Source organism: Condylura cristata, unplaced genomic scaffold (genome assembly GCF_000260355.1).
Source record: "Condylura cristata isolate star-nosed mole 26May11 unplaced genomic scaffold, ConCri1.0 scaffold00004, whole genome shotgun sequence".
In the NCBI taxonomy this organism is placed as follows: domain Eukaryota; kingdom Metazoa; phylum Chordata; class Mammalia; order Eulipotyphla; family Talpidae; genus Condylura; species Condylura cristata.
The window spans coordinates 25,125,032-25,146,558 of record NW_004567105.1 but is presented as its reverse complement, the minus strand read 5'-3'; the positions used below and the strand labels follow the sequence as shown (position 1 = coordinate 25,146,558).

The window sequence follows — 21,527 nt, the reverse complement described above, 5'->3', positions numbered from 1 at the left end:
ATACACTTTTATTTCCAAAATAGTGGGTTTTGCAACTAGTTTCATGCAGAAACAAGGTCTGCTCAATACTACCAATAAAATCAATAGAGCACAGTAGCTGTTCAGTTTTAGATACAAAGAATAAATAACCTAAATACAAAACACTAAAATATTAGAAACATGTATTTAATCATTCTTCACAGGCATCCAAACTTCACAAATATAATCCTTAGCATGCCTAACTGTTGTGCAACCAAAACATGTTGCAGTCATTCAAACTGATCAATTATCTGTATATTTTATGTCTATATAAGACCATGGAAATTCTCTATATTCAGACCCACCATTCACACAGTTCAAATATAACCAAAAATAAAGTTCCCACAACTATCCTTGTACCTTTAAAAATCAAGAATCCTGAGCTTGGTAGTAAGAGCATAACCTTATATCTTCATAAAACCAATCAAGAAAGAAAGGATTTAAAATCCTGCTTTACCAAAACACCCTTTCCCAATCCCAAAGTAATTGAAAATAGGCAGTAGAACACAATGACCTTTTAAAATGTTGGGGTACAAATTCACATTTAATATAGTATACAATACAATCAATAATACAATTAACTACTATAAGCTTTACAATATACAATTTATTCAAATGGCTGAACTGTTCAGTGGTTAAGGAGACAGTTATGTGCCAGAAAGATGTAATGTTTTTTTTGCATGGTTTAATGAAAATATAAAAGCTATTTTGTCTAAATAAAAGCCATGTTCACTATGGGCTTGGTTCCCCCCCCCCGCCCCTTTTTAAAAAGGCCACTGAAATGTATAAAATGGTCTGAACATGATGATGGTATCAAAATCAATGCATCTTCACATGGCAATAACAGTGCATTTAACATCAATTCACGGGTTAAAGTCTGAAAATGATTTCATAGCATTACCTTGGCTAGCACAACAGTTTTAGACAGCACTCAGATAAATATAGGTATGTGAAATGTGAAGCAATTATCTTATGCAACTTTAATTATGGTTAAATATTATCAAATGAAAACTGAAAATAAAGCATTTTACAGTAGAAAACTTTTGTAAAGATAGGACTCCACATAATGTGTTATTTTTAAAGTCTATGTATCACATTGTTAGCAAATTTTGTTTTTAACACTATTATGGAGTAGCCTACTTTGCATTACAGACATCTGAAATAAGAAAATAGTCAAGCATGCCATGTGGTCTTCTAAAAATCAAAACAGTACACTTATTTATATATACAGCATCACTCAGTACCTGCTAAAATGAATGTGAAGATTACAGAATCTAACATGTTACATACTACAATAGTAAAAAACAAAAACAAAAAAGTGTCCAATGAGGGCGGAAAATGGGACTTAAAAGAATCTAATCTCAGTTGACTTTAAAGCATTCATATGAGAAATAAATGCATATTGCACAAACAGTGAAAGCAAATGTTCCACCAAGCAGTTCAGTTCCAGGTGGGAGACAACACAGCGTTACCCTAATACATGACAATGATCTTAGAAAAGCAAGTGTTGCTTTTATTTTCCTGAAAAGAAAAAAAAAAAGCTGTGAAAACAGAAAGGTCTGCCACATGAAGAGTTAGAAGGAAAAATACAAACCCAAACTTAGATGTAAAGCAAAAAAAAATTAAATACCAAAAATCTGGAAACTGTGGCACATCAAAAAAAAAAAAAAGAGTTGGATAACTGTCTTCTGTGAGAGCTGAAAGTTTTTGTTGACACAAAAATATTTATGTACAACTAAGGCTTACTGGTTAAATATCTGAGGCATATCTGGCCTTGAACACTTTCCTTATATGCTGGAGCTGTAAACAAGTTTTCTCAGTCATTAAAAAAAAATCTTCTCAGCAGCTGTATTAACATGAAACAATGGTCTTGATACAAGAAAGAAAAAAAAAAAAACTCAGAAAATCAAAACAAATCCTAGATAAGAGGGCATTTGGATTTGGCAGGATATCCAAAAAAGACAGTCTCCATGGATCATCTCCAACTTCCACTGACTGTCCATTATGGTCCATTGTGTTACTAATATGTGCATTTCCATTACTTGCTGCTTTTTTTTCATTTGGAAAGTTTGCTTATAACTCTGATCAAGGCCCCATTTTCATCTTTTAGCCTCTGGTTGTCTGCTTTTAGGTCTGGTAACATCTATGAAGGGAAAAACAGAAAGAAAAGCTTTATTTCAATAAAAATATAAATTACTCTTAATAAATGTTATATTTTCACCACAAGACACATGAACAAGCTTTTGTTATAGATATTCCTAGTGAGTAAAAAGTATCAGGAAGAAAACTATCCTAGTCTGTGAAACAAATTAGTTTCATACATACGAATGAGGTTTATTTTTCCAAATGTATCAACTGAAATGTACTGAATCACTTGGTGTTGTGAGTCACAAACGCACTGTATTAGAGCAGCCAAGAAAATGGAGCCTGCTTTTGTTAGGATAGGCCCTTACTGGGAATTCCTTACCGGGAACCCCTGTCAGGACTTAAACCAAGAGCTTTTTACTTACACGTGAGCTCAAATCATAACTTTAACTATTATTTAAATCTATTTAGTAAAATTTTTAGAGAGTTAAGCTTCTTCTAAATTATGAAAATTCTTACAGGATCCACCTGTAGCACTAAGCTTAAATGCCTCATCAGATGTCTGGTCCAAGAAAAGTGCTCATTAAATGGTAACAAAGCAATTACTACTATTAGAACAGTATAAAGTAATTTATAAGTCACAGTAGTAAAAAAACAAAAAACAAAAAAACTACCAGTAAACCATCAAAACAGAATAAATCAATCTTCTGTTTTACAGACAAATTAAAGGAGGGAGTTGAACAAGTTTACTGGATTTTCTACTAAGAATAATTTATATTATACATACTTTGTCAGATTAGAAAGGGAATGGTTTATATTTTAGACATTAAAATATGCTTTACAAGGTACTCAGTCCCCTTTCCTCAGCATTTAAAATGTATTTTTGAATAGATAAAAGTAAAACTTCTACTTGGAATATTACTCAAAGTAAAATATTTATGACAAGTTTAATTTTATGTGGAACCAATCATTCTTACCTGTGTTCAGAAGGTATAGGTATAAAATACAATAAGCTGAAGCTTATGTAATATGATACTTCTATAATGGAGAATTAAATGAGTATTAACTAAGATGATTTTGACTGAAAATCCTGTTATTTTCAAAAATGTAATGCATGCTTAATCTTCAGTTTCAATATCAATTACATGTGAAATACCTGTTATATTGTTTGCATTCTTCTACCAAAGAATTTTAGTCATGTTTTTTAAGTCCTAAAATATTTGCAGAGCCAAAAATGTGCACAAGCTTTGCAAAAGTGCACACAAGCCTTTTAGCAAGTCCCGAAATTCCTGAGTTTATTCTAGTTTATCAACTGCAATATACAATTAGTAACATTTTCTAACATTCTGAAAAGTCATGCATAATTAAACAGTTATATGATAAGCTCCAGACACAATGGCTTTAATTTGAAAAAGTGAGCTCAAGACATGCTTACTAGTACAAAAACACCTGCCTGGCTCTACCAAGAAGAAATGATGAAACTAAATTATAGGTTCATAGACTGAAGTTGCCTACAGAACCCTGAATGCTTGGCTACGACTCTTGTCAAGGCCCTATTCTCAGTCAGCAGTCGCTCATTTAACTCTCTCAGAGTTTGAATTTGCCTTATTTGGTGATGGTTCTGCAGGAATTGGAACATAAAGAAATAGAAAATAAAAAATAAGAAAATCGAAAAGAGAAACAATAATAAAGTAAAAATCACAGATAATTAATATAAGGAGAGAATTAAGTCTTAAAGAAAATTACATGAAATTTACACAAGCAAATAGTGTAAACCCAAGAATCCTAAAACAGAATGACTAATCAAAGAAAATGCAAAAAATTTCTCTTCAATGTCTTTCAATAATAATGTTCCATAAGAGACTAAATAGTTCAATAATGAAACACTGAGATATTGAAATTCTAATTCTTGGGCTTAATTTCCTATGTGTCACTTCATTGATTCATCATATGATAGATCTCACATAAGATAGTGTAGTAAGAGGTAATCAAACCATGCTTTTCTTTTTCTTCTGCAAAGAATTCTCCAACATTAAAAACAAATAGTTATCGTCACAGGAAACACTGAGTTTGATAAAATGAAACTCTTCTTGTCTACATCTCTAATGTCCTGTGTACTTCAAAGGAGAAATTTTTATGATTCCCCCTCTACCATTTATTCTGCAAGAAACAAAGTGCATACATATGTGAATAAATAATAAATCCTAAATCTTACAGAGGTTATGGCATAAGGTCTTCTATACCTGAGCAACAAAAGTGCTATAAAAAAAGATTTGAATTCTAGATCTTCTAACTTAAAACCTGATTGTAGGAAGAAAGATGCACAAGATAAAGATGATTTCTTAATTGTATAATAAGCTTTGAGAACAATGAAAATAAATATATGTTAACAGGTCATAAAATATGACCTCATAAAAGGTACTATCTTTTATAAATAGCATGGTTTACTTACTTTGAGTTCTTCTTCCATTTCAGATATTCTTCTTTCTAGAGCTCTTCGTTCCTAGATCAATTTCAAATACCATATTAGTTATAGAATTATTACAGTCTTAAATTCTCTTCTAAATTGTGAAAGTGACACTTCAAGAGTACAATTAAATCAGAAGTGTAGAAAAAAGATGTGATGTCAGTGACGTGTACAGAGCTTTCTAAAATTGAGAACAAAAAATACAAAGAGAATAATTATTACTTTCCATCAGGTTTAAAGTTTCAATTTTCACATAATGTATTCAAACTAACTTTTTATCTCATATAAAAGGTTAGAGTAAACCAGTACTCAAGACTGAGGATTGTATAGAGGAGGAAAAAACAAACAAACAAAAAAAAACTCACACATGATGCAATTATTCTACAGTGACAGAAGCAGAAAAGCAAGAAGCAAACATGCCTAAAATATGTATACTTTTAAATTTCAAAAGGATCTAAGCGAAGTTCATCTACTCTCAATCTTTTTTTTTTCTGGCAAGCCAGCCATCTACTCACAATCTTTACTAGAAATTATTTATCCAATTGACTTAAGTATTTTATAATTAGGTTGATACTGTGTATAGCATTAATGCAGTGAATTTAAAAGAAGCAACTACAGCATGTATTTTAAACTACCTGTTACAGAGTGACAGGCAAAGGCAACATACATTATTGCAGTGTACTGTTTTGTTCTCCCTGAAATGATAAGCATTCTATGGTGTTATGCAAAAAGCAAGCAGCAGCAATTAATGTACTGTAAAACTTTGGTTAGGTCATACCGCCCAGAAGATATTGACTCTTGCCGGTCACCTTTCAGATACAAACCATTTAAATTTAGTTTAATCACACTGAAACTATTTCCAAGACATTCTTCCCCAGATTAATTATTAATGTTGCTATTTAGTAGAGCAGTACATTTATTGTAAATGTTAATGTTTTTAGAGTATGTGATTTTAAAAAAGATGGCGGCCTACTCAGACTTGAAATATCACATACATTTTCTATCAATTAAACAATATTTAAACATTATTAAACAGACAAAACTGTTATTGTCTATAAACAGACCTTTCCCCATTTAATACTGCCATGACAAATCCATAAAAACCATTACACTTCTCAAAATACAAATACAGTGTCATATTTGATCCTAACTTGGTGAAATATTTGAAATAGTAAATTTCTTCCATTAGACATAACCTTCTCACCAATCTTAATTTTAATTAGGTATCATGAAGATTTTAATTTCTTAGGGTTAAAGCAATAGCGAACACTATACCAAACTGTTTGATCTTATCTCTAATTGAAATTGACCAGTGTGAAGTTGCAATCTATTATGTTTGATGAATCATTACCATTAAAAAATACAGACAAGAGAAAATACGTATCTGCTTAGCCCAGTGCCTGACTGGTACATCAGAGTGTTGAATAAATGTTAGCAGTTATTATTAACACATATAATACTAATGTGTTGAGATTAGCTAATTACACTAATATGTGTATAGATTAGCTATCTTGTAATTTGTTTGACAGGCAAAAAAAAAAGTCAGGTGAGAATGTCAGAATACCAACAGTGAGGATCAGTTATATATAAGCCTAGATTAAAGAAAAAAGGAAGAGAAATCAAGTAACAAATCACCTCTGCATAACAGAATTATGGATGATTTTATTCTTCTTTTGCTAAAATTTCTATAATAAGGTATATTACTTTAGCAAGAAAAAATAAATATTCTTTAAAAAGTATCATTTTAAAATAAGTATTATTTTAATTATGTTGTTTTATCTTTCATTCAAGCATTAGTATGGGTAATAGAAAAAAACTAGTTTAACTATTTCTGTGTTATCATTAATATAAAATTTAATACAGACTTACTCTTTGATCTAGAGACCATAGCTACCAGAATATAATTTCTTCTCTGGTTGAAACCTTGCAAGTCTAGCTAGCCACCACTCATTTGTACTGCAGACAATCTTGGAGCACTTTTCCTTTAATTTTTTTTGATCATTTACTCTTTCAACTGCTTAGACAAAAATGATGAAGTAATTCCTATGGCAACTGCCAGACTCCTCAGTAGCAGTAATAACAAGCCAATAAAAAAATGGCAGAAATATGTAAAGTGGCAAGAGAATTTGGGGATCAATTTTTGTTTATTCTATTTGAAAATCAAAATTAAAGTACCATTAATTTTTAAAAGAATTTGAAAATTTGATGTCCAATTCTCTTTAAAAACTTAATGAATACATTTTTATTTTACCAGGAATCAAACTAAATGCCTACATGATTAAAAGGTTTTAAAGTAGGATCTCCCTGGTGGCTAAGGGGTTAAGTCTCAGCACTATCACCAATACAGCCTGAGATTAATCCCCCGCCAGGGAGGTGACCCACATGGTGCAGCAGACTTCTCCTGTCATGCCCTGCTGCTCTCCTAAGTAGTTCATTTCAGTAAGTCTGCCTCATCTGAGACCTACTCTTATCTCTGGTGAATCCTCTTACCCACTGCACCTGTGGCCTACACCTCAGTTCTCCCACCAAAAAAAAAAAAAGTTTTAAGTATATCACCACAGGACATTTAAGAGAGCTAAATGGGCATAAAAAAAATTAAATTCACTATCACAGTATGGACATTTCAGAATCATGGCAAATGGTTTTTTTTTAAACCCAATAAGAGAGTAACATGGTATATTAAATCTTAAGATGTAATTTCATGCCTCATGGAATTCTATAAGAAAGCTAAGCTAGAAAATACCCTTAATTAAATCAATAAACATTAACTAAATCTATCATCCAGTAAAAAAAAACCCCAAAGAAAAGAAAACTAACACAAAGGGAAAAATGATTCCTTATTTAATAAGATAGATACTTACCCTTTTTTCCATTTCCAATAGTGACCTATCAGCAAATCTTTCTTGTCTCTGTAATAGGTTAAAATACATAAAAAAGGATTAAGCGCAATAGAGATGGGGGAGGCAGGACTTGAGGCCATCCCCTCTAGTGGTATTAAAGAAATCTTTAGGAATGGTTAGACATAAAATGTGGTCTTTACAGTTCTCATGGTCTCTATATCTCTTTCCTTTGGTCTTTACATAATTTAGCTAAGTATTTTGAAATAAAATCAAATTTTGTTTTTCCTCAGATACTCAAGCTCCTCCTTTACTCTATGACCAAAGGTGACTAATCTGAATAGTTAAAATCCCAGCACTTTGAATGAATGTATTTATTAATCAGGTTGAGAGACTATCATGCAGCTAGACCAGTAAACCCACCTTGTTATACTCTTTCACAACTCTTAGCCCTGCGCATGGGCACACATTCTTTTTTCCAACCACCTATGCTCAAGAATTGGTAAACAGGTTAATACTCACTGTCACTTAAAAGAAAATAATTGAGTTTAAATTAGCTAAAACTGGTGCGTTTTCATTTTTTTCTGGTCCCTATATTATTATGTGAACAACAGAATTGATAAAATCCTGAGATTTGGGGATAGAAAAAAATCAGGTGAAAGAAATAACAGAAGACTTAATGCTATAGATAAATGAACAAAAAAATTATGCCTATCAGTTTTACTCTTACATATTTATATACCTCTTATTGTAAATAACATTTATATAGTTCTTGCAACTAAGAAATTACCTTTGAATATTTATTCAATATCTTTTATCTGAACTACTCTCCCCATTATTAATTCAGTATATTATGCATGCTACTCAGAATGCCTAACAGGGCGGAGACTGTCACATTTTAAAATTCAGCAGCATGTTTCTCTAGTTATGCAGGAGAAACTGGTGCAAGACCTAAACTCAGATTGCTATGGATTATCCAGTGTCCTACAAAATGGTCACTAACAGAACCATGACCATTAATAAGATTGCTCCACACAGATAATAATCAACTAATTCTAACAGTTCTCCTCTTGGTAGAGTCTGAGAGATAATATAGGAAGAATTAGATGAAAATAAGGCAGAAAATTAGGTGGCTGTAAACAGGTGAAACATCGACTAGTTAAATCACTGAGATGACAGAACGCTAGAGTAGGGCACACTGGACATTTTTATTTACAAATATTATGACAATAACTTTGGATCTATAGCTATGTTCCGAGAACTAGTTATGATATTTCTATGTAGATGTTCACAAAGCTAACTAATGTAACCTGAATGATGCCATTATAATGTACCAAGGATAAGCCAGCAAGTTTTAACTTGTGAGACATTCCAAGTTTTTATGACATCTCGTGATGAATTCTTATGCTGCCTTACTTCACTGTCTTTAGAGTAAATCCTTCATTAACTGATGGAATATGAAGTTCCTTCATATAACCTCATAAGGTTAACCTGACTCCTGAACTGTTAGCACAACCTCCAATGTGTGTAAACAACTGCTTCACAACATAGTGAAACAAAGGGAACTGACAAGTAAAAGTTTAATCTAGACAATTACCTTTAAAACATTATCAAAACAATGAGTGTACAAGAATGACCAAAGAAAGTATACTGTATCATTTATAGAAATGAGATGCATTTTAGAGCAATGCTTTTAAAACGATTACAAGAGTTGTAATTCAGTACTGCTTATGCTATAGTCTCATGTTAAACAAGTTATAGCCTTACAGGTATTAACTGATACTTTAAATTCATTCTAGTTCCATTTCTATGTGCTTAATTATATCATATTGACTTAGCAATGTAGAATTCCAGCTTTAAATTAGGCGCTTGAGTCATATTTTCATGCTTCATTAAAAGCACCGCAAATATTGTAAGAAAAAAATTATTCCTTAGAGACTTTAGCTGAAAAATAGACCCTGTAAAATCTTAAAGATACAAAATAGATAGTATTTTTCAAGATTCTATGATCTATGATAACAAAGCTTTTTTTTTTTTAAGTGGACAGGAAGAAAAGGATAGGTAAAGTGACCATTATTGTGTCATACAACTCTTCCATGGGAAAAAGAGTTTGGGAAAGAATTCCTAGAGCATACACAGCCTAGATCATATATACAGGATTCAGTTCTGTTTGGATGTTCCAATTTTCTTGTATAAAATTGTCCTTTTTACACTGCAGCATAGAAGGAAGGTAAAAGAAGTTATGGTATGTTTAGTATATTGGAAACAAGCATTTAAATATTTCACGTACCATAACATTAGTATTAAAAGGTTAAAACTATTTTGACTTTCTATTCTAAGACAGAACTCTATTTTTAATTTACCCTTAAAAAAAGCAGATAAAGTCATGGGAAAGCTGTGCAATTTTGCCTCTTTGTAACTCTTAAATAAGCTATTGTAAGTTACCATACTTATGTTTAGATCTAGCATTAGCAAACATTTTGATGAATTTTTTTATAGAGGGTAAATTACAATCATTACCTTCATAGTAATATAAAGAAAAGGTACAAACCTGAGTGGCTTTTTCTAACTGCAATTTAAGATCTGTCAGTTCCATATTTGTATCATGTAGCTGTGCTTTCAGCTTTTCATTTTCAGTTAGTATTTGTTCATAAAGCTATAAAAATTAAGAGTAGAAAACAAATTACTTTTGGTTCTCCTAAAATTTTTAAGGTTTTCCACTGGTTATTTTTGTAATATAAAACAAAGGTTAATGCAATATCCTCTTTAATATAGTTACTAAAAGGCACATTAAAAACATACTTTAATGCTTTATGGTTATAAGGCAGAAACTTTTGGAATGTATATTTGTCCCATATAAACCCTTCAAGACTAGTTTCAGTATTTAAAACTAAAGACTTCACTGGAAAATATGACTTTTAGTTTCCATTAAAATAATTCAGTTACCAGGTAAAGAGGAACCACTCACTATCTGCTTTCTAACTACAGCTGTGTCTAAGGAGTTTACTGTGATCTTTACCTTGGCATCTGTGACCTTTTCTGCCAGTTGTCTTTTAATTTCTGACACTGAGATGGGTTTTCAGTTGCATTTAGACTTGTATTATCTTTACTAATGTTTAATGGAGAGTAAAACAGTTTTGAATACTTGAATCTAAAATCCTTTTTCCTTCATCTCTTTTCACTAGCAATGGCTATCATCATCTCTTATCTAGCTTATTCTAATATTATTCTCCTGTCACACCTTTAATTTGTTTTATGCATAGCAGTATGAGTAAATTTTTCAAAATTATGTCTTGTTCTTCACAGACCAGCTTTCCACTAATTCCCATATATTTAAAATTTTTGGTATCCCAACTTTTTAAATATAAAGATAGCCTTTAAAACAGTAAAGTGTGTAAGGTAATATATGTTCTTATCTCATCATACACATCTATCTACAAACTCACATCAACATGCCCTTTGCTCTGCTAGCCATACTGAGTACATATTTACGTCAAAGCATCAGGTACCCTTCTATCACCATGTCTATGTGTTTGCAGTTCACTTCATCTGGAACAATTTTTCCTCTTGGTTTAACTAAAATATTTACTGTTCTTTATGAAACTTTACTTCCTTAGGAAATTCATCCTCATGTCTCTCATTTAACTCTGTCACATACTTTCATAAAAGTGTTTCTTTAGCATAATTGTTTCCATTTCTAAATTATATATTCATTTGTATGACTGTATGAAAATATCTACCTTTCCTATTATCTAGAAAAGGCCATATGAGCAAGGACAATGGCTCTATTTCCATTATTTATCAAGAAGCTCACTATGCAGCACAGGGACATGTTCAATTTTTCACTGAATGAATGAGCTACCATAAGATTTTTACTTGCATGGGAAAAACCATATTCTCTTAAAGAAAAAAAAAGTCATGTTTTTTCCTGGCTGTTTCCTATTAGCAAATTCAGTGTGCACGTAGACCCCCACTTTTAAAATAACATAATAGTTTATTTTTATATCATTTTGTACCTTTTTACATCTCAGTTGTAATCCCTGTGGGCTTCCCATCACCAAATAACCCATGTGCCATCACCATAGTCCAGTGCACTCCACCCCCCCTACCCCCCATTCCACCCCTGTAAAATGTCTTTGGTATATCCTCCTGGTCTTTTATTCTCCTGCTATGCGTGAAACCATCTGGTCTTTTTCTTTTTCTTTGTGGCTTATTTCACTAAGCATGATCCCTTCCAGCTCCATCCATGTTGCTGCAAAAGGCATGTGTTTATCCTAAAGCCCCCTTTTAAGCTCAATCACAGAATTGGTCTGAGATACTTAATGTAAATTAAGTTCTGGATACCTTCCCTTTAAAGAATAAAATATTAAATACAAAAAGTTACTTCATATTTTACTTAATCATAATTGCTAAACAGGCAAATAAAGTAGGCTATTTCAAGATACTGATTTCATTAAAGTTTCTAGAGATGTTAAAAGGCATTATAAATTAAGTATAATTAAATAGGGGGCCTCCCTGTTGGCATAAGGAGCTGTCTCAACACTATGAAGCTACAGACAGCCACTGCAGCACGAATTTGATCCCCGGCCAGAGAGCTAACCCACATGATAAAACAGACCTCTCCTGTCTTGCCTGCTGTTCTCCTCAGCAGTCTATTTTAGTAAATCTGCCTGTCTGCCCCCCACTCTATCTCTAGTAAATCTTCTCATTGGCATTTCTTTCCTACACCCCAGTTCTTGTATGCATAAATAAATGAACCCCCAAATACAATTAAGTAAACCAAGTACCTTTTTAAAGTCAGTTGAGTCATCCTTTTCTAGCCTGCTACTGTAAGGTTTTCTTTCTTCTAAGTAACTGTATGATCCAGAGCGACCCAGCAAGGAATCATACCAATCACCAGTTGATGTGGAAGTGGTTTCATATCTTCAAAAGACAAGCTTAAGTCAAAATCTTTATTATATGCATTCACAACTTATATAAATATGCATCCTAGTATATATTAACTTTCTATTTTAAAACAGTAAGTTAATATACTCCATCATCTATTATCTAATCAACTCTTGTGATACATAAGACACAAGAATTTTTTTCCCCCCTGACTACAGGGTTTCATTCAGTTCAGAAAAGGGAAATTTGCAAACATCTTGCCATTCCTCTTACATTTGTAGCAGAGGCTGGATGATCATTTTAAAACATTTCAATTATTTTTTCTCATCACCAGTCTCTTATCTCTCCCACCTTAGTGTCAGAAACCTTACTTTATCAGAGTCCACTATTATTTCTAAGTGTTTTACTTTAATGAATTCTGTGTAAATGCCTGATAATTTGTCTTTATCATTCTGACCTGCTTTACCACACAATTACTTTCAACTTTTTTCATTTTGCTGTAAATAGCAGTATTTCATCTTTCTAAGTAGCTGAGTATTCCATTGTGTGGGTATACCATATTTCATGATAAAATCCTCTACAAGGAGATACTTCGATTATTCCCATTTCTTAGTTATTGTACATAATACTACAATAAATATTATGTAGCACACAATTTTTATATTCCCATCAAAAGAGGTTCCTCTTTCTCTATATCCTCTCCAGCACTTGTTAAGGATCTTTTAAATATATCTCATCCTAATGGGTGCGAGGTATGTCAATATGGTTTTAACCTTTATGTAATGATGAACAATCTTCATGTGTTTTTATTGGTCTTCTTTGCAGAACTAGCTGTTAGCTTTGCTGTTCATTTATTCTTCTTTTTGCTATTCCTCTTTCTTTTTGATGATTATATTGTATACACTTTCAATGTGTGTTAGGTACTTGTAGTTTGTGTGTTGTGTAAATTTTTCTCCCTTTCAATAGAATGCCTTTTTAATCTACTTCTATTTTCTTTTTTAAAATTTTTGCTGTGTAATGGTTTTTTCATTTGTAGCAATTTCACCTGTGTATTTTTGCTTTACATCCCTTATTGTAGGGGTCAAGTTTTCAAAATTATCTTTAGCACTTATATCATAAAATATCACCAATGTTTTTTTCTTCTATATATTTCATTGTTCAAGTCTTATACCTTAAGTTTTTGATCCACTTAAATTTGTCTGCATGGAGTTAGAAGAATGACCCAACCTCAATCTCTTACATGTGGCTGTCTAATTTTTGCCAACATCATTTATTAAAAACTTCTCCTTACCCTATTATAAGATTGTGGCTCCTTTTCATGAATAAAGTTTGCTACATATGCATATCTATTATTTCTGGGCTTTTGATTCTATTCCATTGATTTATGTGTCCATTTTTATGCTAATATTGTTTTAAATACTGTTGCTTAACAGTACAATAGAAAATCAGTTAACATGATACCTGTTTCCTTTTTTTAAGACTGCTTTTGCTATTAAAGGTCTTCTAGGAGTCCACATAAGTTTTAGTATTGTTCAATTATTTTGAAGAACATTGTTGGTATTTCAATAGGGGTTGGGTTAAGTCTACGTATCATTTTTGGTAGAACAGTCATTTGATTGTACTGATTTTCCCACCCAAGAGCATGGGTTGTCTTTCCATTTCTTACATCATGATCTAAATTTTTAAATGACATCTTGTAGTTTTCACTGTGTAATTCTTTCATTTCTTTGGTTAAGTTAATGCTGAGATATTTAAGTCTTTTTGAAGTAAATGTGAATGGTATAGTTTTCTTTATCCTCCCTCCCCCTTCATTGTTTGTATATAAAAATGTAAGACTGGGCTTCCCTGGTGACACAAGGGGTTGAAGCCCTGCACTATGGGGCTGTCCACAGCCATTGCAGGATGAGTTTGATCTCTGGCCAGGAAGCTAACCCACATAACATGGCAGAGCCCTCCTTTCTCACTTGTAGCTCCTCTCAGCAGTGTATTTCAGTCCATCTGCCTGTTCTGCTCCACACCCTGTCTCTGGTGAATCCACCCGCACCTCTGGTGAATCACCCCCCTGCAGCTCTGGCCTTTGCCCCAGTTCTTGTATACATAAATGAAATAAATCTTTAAAAAATCTAAACACAAGACTCTGAATGTTGATTTTGCAACATGACACCTTGAGAGCAAGGTTTAATATAGCAAGGAACAGTTACTGTTCCCAAGAACTTTTTTGATGGCATTTTTAAAGTTTTTTTGGCATATATTACTATCACCTGCAATTAATGATAGTTTCACTTCTTTTCCAACCTGAATTCCTTGTATTCTTATTTCTGATTGTTCCAACTAAAACCTGATAATAAACTAAACATAAGTGGGGAAGCAGGCATCCTTGTTTTGGCCTGTCCTTAATGGGGACTTTCAGTTTTTCACGGTTAAGTATTACATTGGTTATAGGTTTGTGACATATAGTTTTAATATTATGTTGAAGTAGGTTCCTTCTATTCATGTCTCTAGAATTTTGTCACAAGTAGATACTGAATCTTAATAAATGATTTATTTGTATCCACTAACTACCATGTTTTTATCTTCACTCACTCGACTTTGATGTATAATCCTTTGTCTTGTATTGCTGAATTCAATTTGTTAGCATTTTGTTGAAGCATTTTATATCATTACTCATTAGGGATACTGGTCTTTTATTGTGCTAACCTAATGTGGTTGTAATATTAGCACAATGTTGGCATTTTATCATTATTATTAGGGAGCATTCCTTTAATTTTTTGAAAGAGTGAGCAAGACAGTTTTATGTTCTACTGTAAAGGTTTGACAGAATTCACTTGTAAAGTCATTGTGTTTTTGTTTTTGCAGTAGTTTTTAAGGAGTGTTCTGCAGATGTTAATTAAGTTTATTTGATCTAGTACCTCATTTAAGGATACTGTTTCTTATTTTCTGTCTTTATCTGTCCATAGTTATATCAAGGTTTCCTACAATTAATATGTTGTTATTTATCTCTCTATTTAGCTCTATAGATTATGTATCTTGGCACTCCATTATCTACTGAATGTATATTTATCTCCTCTTGCTATATTACTCAGCTATTTTATCCAATATAAGAATGACTGAGCATGACATTTTTTGATTGCCATTTGCTTATAGGATTGACTTCAACCTTTAAGAGTGTGTTTGTCTTTGTTAAGATGGGTTTCCTATGGGTAGATGGTTGAACTTTCTGACTACTGAAATGAAAATAAAACCTCTGACAAAAAAAGCTATTAAGGTAATCTAAATGTCTACAGATTTTTATTATTCAAATAGTTCTACCAACTTATAAGACCCATTTGTATCTAGCAACATATTTTCAGAAAGGAGGAAAAGTTAGTAAAAACAGAAGCAAGACATACCTAGAAATGGAATCCGTCTAGAAAGAAAGAAAACACAGGCATATTAAATTTTGATCCTTTCATTAAATAACAGAATGATGACACTTAACATAATGTCAATACTATTTTCACACTGTTAAATAAACTGATCAATTTATACCTTTTAACTTTAATGTTGTTTTCAGAAGTTTTAGAACACAAAAGTTTTAGAACACATTGTATATTATTACATGCACAATACCATGCAATTTACATTGGCAACCTATGGTCATCTATTTTGAATTCCTATGAATGTCACATTATAGGTTTCTTTTTTTTAATTATTATATAACAGTTTATTTTTACATCATTTTGTACACTTTTTAAATTTTCCATCTCAATTGTAATCCCCGCGGGTTTCCCATCACCATGTCTCCCGTGTGCCATCACCATAATCCCGTGCACTTCCCTCCCCACCCCTCCCACCCAACCCCGTTTTGCAAAATGTCTCTGGTATATGGTTGTTCATTATTTTTGCTATTTTCTTGCCTGGTCCATTATACTCCTGCTATGAGTGAAACCATCTGGTATTTTTCTTTCTCTTTCTGGCTTATCTCACTAAGCATGATCTTTTCCAGCTCCATCCAATATAGGTTTTTTTTAATTAGAAGGAAAAATCTGAGAAACTAGACACATATTCATTACTTAAAGCTACTCAGTAGGAATAAATAACATTTTACACAAGAAGTATCAAGTTTACTAAGTGATATCTTAAACAATTATTTTTCTTATTTTTATTTTTGAGACAGCATAGTGCATTTTATTTCTTTTGGGACTGTCTAATTCAAGCTATGTCTGACGAAAGCCTATTTAAATTTTCTTTGTAAAACCAACTTTGTACTTGATTCCTAATGGTTTTTAACAATTCTAAGTGAAATTTTGATTTTGAAGACATTCCATTTGTAGGTTGCCAGCGAGTAGATGTTTAAAATTCTTATTATCACAAGAAAATATTTCTAACTATGTATGTTAATGGATGTAAATTAAGACGTACTGTGGTTATCAGCAACATATAAAAATATCTAATCATTAGCTTGTATCATATAATGTCATGGCTTTATATCTCAATAAAAACAAGTACAAGCAAGATCTTATTCAAATTCAGGAAAGTAACCATGGTTGGGGAAAAAATATGTATATAATCAACAAAAACATCTGACCTCACTTCTTAGTTGCAGTCTAGTTTACTACCATAAATACAATTCTAAGCAGTAACAAATCAAATCTTATTTCTTTACCTTCCAAAATAATGGTGCATTTTTATACTTTTTAAATTGCAATAAAAAACCCTAAAATATACTATCTAAGTCAATTTTAAACATGTAGCTCTGTATTAACTATATCCATTATTGTGCAATGGATCTCTAGAATTTTTCATTCTACAAAATTGAATTTAAATACCTTTCCCCCTACATCTCATATCTCAGTTCCTGGAAAACACAATTCTAGTTTCTCTAACACTCCAAACACTTTACCTGATATAAGTGAAGTTATATTATTATGTTTCACTTAGCAGAATGTCCTTGCTTCTTTTGTTTACAATTCTTTTTCCACAGTAAAAATACCCTTAAAATTTTTCTGATACAGTATCATACTTTACATATAAAAATTCATTTACAATCCTCCATCCCTCTGAATCTTTATTAACTACTATTAGCTATTTTTCTGACTACATATAAAGTATTTCAATCTATACAAACACATTTTATTCAACCTACTTACTCCTTACCAATTTTGGGTATTTTTATAGTTTTTTTTACTTTAAGAATCATGTTGTGATGACTACTTTGTAGATTTATCTTTACATATTTTCTTTTTCCTTGTGAATAAATTCCTAAAAGAACTACTACTAAACTGGAAGTCATAACTTTTCAGCAAGGCTTATGATTTGTATTGTTAAATGAATCTCCAAAAAGAAAAATTTATTATAGCAGCAAAATCTTACATGAAAATGCCTATTTCAGTACTAACCATGGAATTCTGGGCATTATTAAATCTTTCCCAATTTAACTTCTGTATTATCATGTCTTTGGAGATTAATGATATTAAATGAATTTTCAAGCTTATTGACCATCTACCTATTTCTTTTAAAAACTTTATAAATTTTATGCACTCTGTTGCCATATTCTATCTTTGGATGCTTAAATAATCAATCTGTCTATCTGGTTCTCTATGGTTTCTTGCCTTGGTGTTATAATTAAATTCTTGATTTTCTGCTAATATCCTCTGCATGGTAAAAGGTCTGCCATCCATTAATTTAAAGAAAGCAAAGGAACAGAAACCACAAATTTTGAAATAATGAAGACAGTGTAACTCAAAGTTTCTGGTATAAAACTGTATCTTAATTTTCTTTTAATTTTAATTTCTAAAAGTAGGTAATTTGAGCTTCAAGTACAATTCATAATTTTTAAGAATTTTTTGGCATTTTACAACTTATTTTTCTTTGAAAGAAAACATGTACATACAAGAAAGTCACGATTTAAAGTGTAATTTGGATTTTGTAAACCAAACAGAAGCCTTGTTATTAAACACACTTTTGAGTGCACGATAACACAATTTCAGAAAATACAGAAGAATTTTGTTGCTCATTATTTTTTCCACAGAAAATAAGGGTATATGATGAAGTTTTCAAAGGACAGCAGATACTTATTGGGTAGAAGTACTTTTTTAGTCTAATGTAGCAGACACTGTAGTTTCATCTCTTTACTGCCTTTTTCCCTTTTCCTTATAGTGTTGCCCACCTTAGTAGCAAAATAGCTGCTAAGAATCATTGGTGATTCTTATTTGGCTCAAGCCAATTACTATAATTCTATGAAGTAAACCAGCCTGAGGACAAAGATGTCACAGAGGATTACATAATATCACTGAAGTACAATAAATTCTCTTTGTTTAATCCAGCTTGATTTTTTTGGTTGCTTGTAACTGAGGGGATATTAGCACAAAGCATGATCTAAACAATACTAGAAACAAAATTGTTTGAAAACAGGTGTTTTTCTTCTTTGAAATAATGTTCTACTTAATTTTATTATACCTTATATAATCTTAACAGAGCAATATAATATACTTCACAGTCAAAAACCTAGAAGGCAAGAAATCTTTTTACTTCTATTCCAGCATGATGGGACATGAGGCTAAGTGATAAGTCAGTGAGAAATGTCAGGGTGGAATAGCTCACTAATTTATTTCCCTCTTGTTTACCTGACTATTGTTTTTTCTTGACAGGAATTCCTACAGTACTACTGAAAAAGGAAAGTGGGACAAGTTCATAAAAGAATAAACAAGTGACATAGGTGAATTGGGATGTGTGTTGATATTTGATAGTCAAAGAAATTAAAACAAAGCTTTAGCAATGCAAATAATTTACTCTTGGACATAATAAATTCCTCAATTTGTAGGAATACCTAAACATAAAAATATCTTTAGGATCAAATTTGGCAAATTTAGTACTAAAAGTAAGGTCCACAGTTACCTAGCAAGTTCACCCATCTGATTTCAGTTTTTTTGTAGACTGTGGCGACTAAAATAAATTTTAACAGTTGTATTAAGGAGCTCCAAGTCAAAATGAGGACAGTACTGACCAGAATGCCATTTCAGGCTAGACAGTGAAAAGTTTATATGGCAAATTAGAACACCATTACTCCCAAGTGAATGGGTTTCTCTAAAACCTGCCAGTTTTCTGTACAACCAGTATGAAACAGAGGGGGAAAAGAGACTAGTAGGAAAAAACTTCCTATATAACTATATTAGCAAACTTTATGAATTTAGAGTAGTTATACTAGTCTAATATTTTTCACTAGAACTGAGAAAAAATTCTCAGATTGTTGGAAAGATCAATTGGGATAATGAAGTAGAGGTCCTTTAGAGACATTAAATTTCTAAACAAATGAAAAGAAAGTGAGAAAGACCTGTCTTCTCTAGAACATAATTTTGCCATACACAAACTAAAATCTGGATCTGGTAAGGTATCTACTACTTTTGGATATCCTTTAAATACTTTTAAATAATGTATCAAGGGCACAATTGTCTTTTATCTTTAATTTTCAACTATGATGATCAATTTTTACACAATAAAACACACATACCATTTATAGTACACAGTTTGATGAAGATTTGACAGTTGTGTATATCCATAAGACTACAATCAAGATCCAAGACATGCCTGTTGCCTTTAAAATACTGTGTTCCTTCCTAGTCTCTTCAACCCTCACTCCAGACAACTCACATGTAGGTGCAGTGTGTATGATGAATATAATCATGGTAAACAGTAACCCTTAAAGTATATAAATGCTTATTTTTTACCTGAGTTTCTTTCTTATTGGATCCCTCTTCTGTATCTGATTGCTGCTCTTGCTCATTTTCATCACTCTAAAACAGAATGACAATTTATTTTAGAAAATTAAAGATAAATTCCAAACAGTTGATATTTAAATACTTTAGTGTTTTCTAATTAAAAATGAAAACTTAACCTGGAAATAGATCAAAAGGAAAGCTGATTTTTAAGTTGGAATTTTCAACTCTATTTAAAAGAAACCTGTTCTGAGTCTGACACAATCTCTGAGTAGGTCAGCAAATGTGGTAAAGAAAAACCATCTACCTAACAACTTGATTTAGGAAATATATTCTTACTGGGGATGAGGAAGTTGGCAGCTTAGTATGAGAAAGAAGATATTCCATTCTATATTGCAATGCACACATATACTTAGTAGTAAAGTATCAAGAGCTGATCAATTATTGCAAAGCAGCAAAAATAGGAAATCCATTGTAAGAAATGTTGGATTCTATACACTTGGCAAGATTTATGCAATCAGTTTAGATGGTTCATCTAGAAATGTCTTGGGATTTACAGCACACCAAAGAGAAAAATCAAGGTTTTAGGAGGCTAAAAGTATCAGATTTTTATGGGAAAATTCTACTAGAAGGTCTTGACCATCTCATCAACAGAGGTTTGAAAAAAGAAACCTATATTCAAACACAGCTGAGTCAGACTCATAAAAATACCACAGGTTTTAAAATCTTACCATCCTAGTTTCGTGTTGGTAAGCTATTTTCAGCTACATGACTCAGAGACATTTATTTTTTAAAAAAGGGTTAAGCCATAGTGATATCACCCATAAAACTGGTGTTAAGCATTTATAGAATCTCTAAGGATTAGAGAGAATCTTTGTATAAGCTATCATTTTGATATCTAGCAAAAATGATATGTAAAGTTACTAAGTAAACAAGAAATCAATGCTGCTGCTAGTACTATTTACTAACATAAATACATTAATTCTACATCACAAACTGATAGTCTTAGTCTTTATGCACTTCAGTTTCATGGAAGGACACAGGAATGGAAATTAAAAAGTTGCAAGACTTCTAGGTCCTGAAAAACTAAAAAGAAACCTATTCAATACAAACTGAGGTACAAATGTGTGGCAGTGAAGAGAAAAGGAAACTTGTATTTGATGGCTAGATACACAACTCAAGGCGAGCTCAAATTAAAAAAGATGAGTATTGCCAACATGGATTTTAGAAAGCATTGCTGGCTACATGTATGACTTCAAAAAGTGAGGAGTTAGTTAACAGAATTGAGGAATAAATATTACAATATAAGTAGTTTTGTTGAAACTCCATATACAGGAGTTATTAAGAAGATAATTTTAGGTATCTTTTAGAGACATTAAGAACTGTGTGTGTGTGTGTTTTTTTTTTTTTGGTAAGCATTAATTTTACATATTGTAACATTTTCCTACCCCATCTTCCTCATAGGCTTCAGTTATTTTCTATTCGATAAATAGTATTAACTACCCCATCTTCCTCATAGGCTTCAGTTATTTTCTATTC

General features: G+C 31.8%; 1 protein-coding gene across 2 annotated transcripts in view; it reads right to left on the bottom strand.

The window, feature by feature from the left end:
• Positions 1-533: 533 nt before the first annotated feature.
• Positions 534-21,527, bottom strand: part of PPP1R12A (protein phosphatase 1, regulatory subunit 12A) — a 120,636-nt gene continuing 99,642 nt past the window's right edge. For both annotated transcript variants that reach the window (XM_004675858.2, XM_012720428.1), the window contains 7 exons: positions 20,001-20,066; positions 15,684-15,700; positions 12,195-12,330; positions 9,959-10,063; positions 7,432-7,479; positions 4,556-4,606; positions 534-2,161 (listed from right to left, as the gene is read on the bottom strand). In XM_004675858.2, coding sequence (XP_004675915.1) covers positions 2,075-2,161; positions 4,556-4,606; positions 7,432-7,479; positions 9,959-10,063; positions 12,195-12,330; positions 15,684-15,700; positions 20,001-20,066 — 510 coding nt within the window. In that variant the 3' untranslated portion in view covers positions 534-2,074. The remainder of the gene's footprint in view (positions 2,162-4,555; positions 4,607-7,431; positions 7,480-9,958; positions 10,064-12,194; positions 12,331-15,683; positions 15,701-20,000; positions 20,067-21,527) is intronic.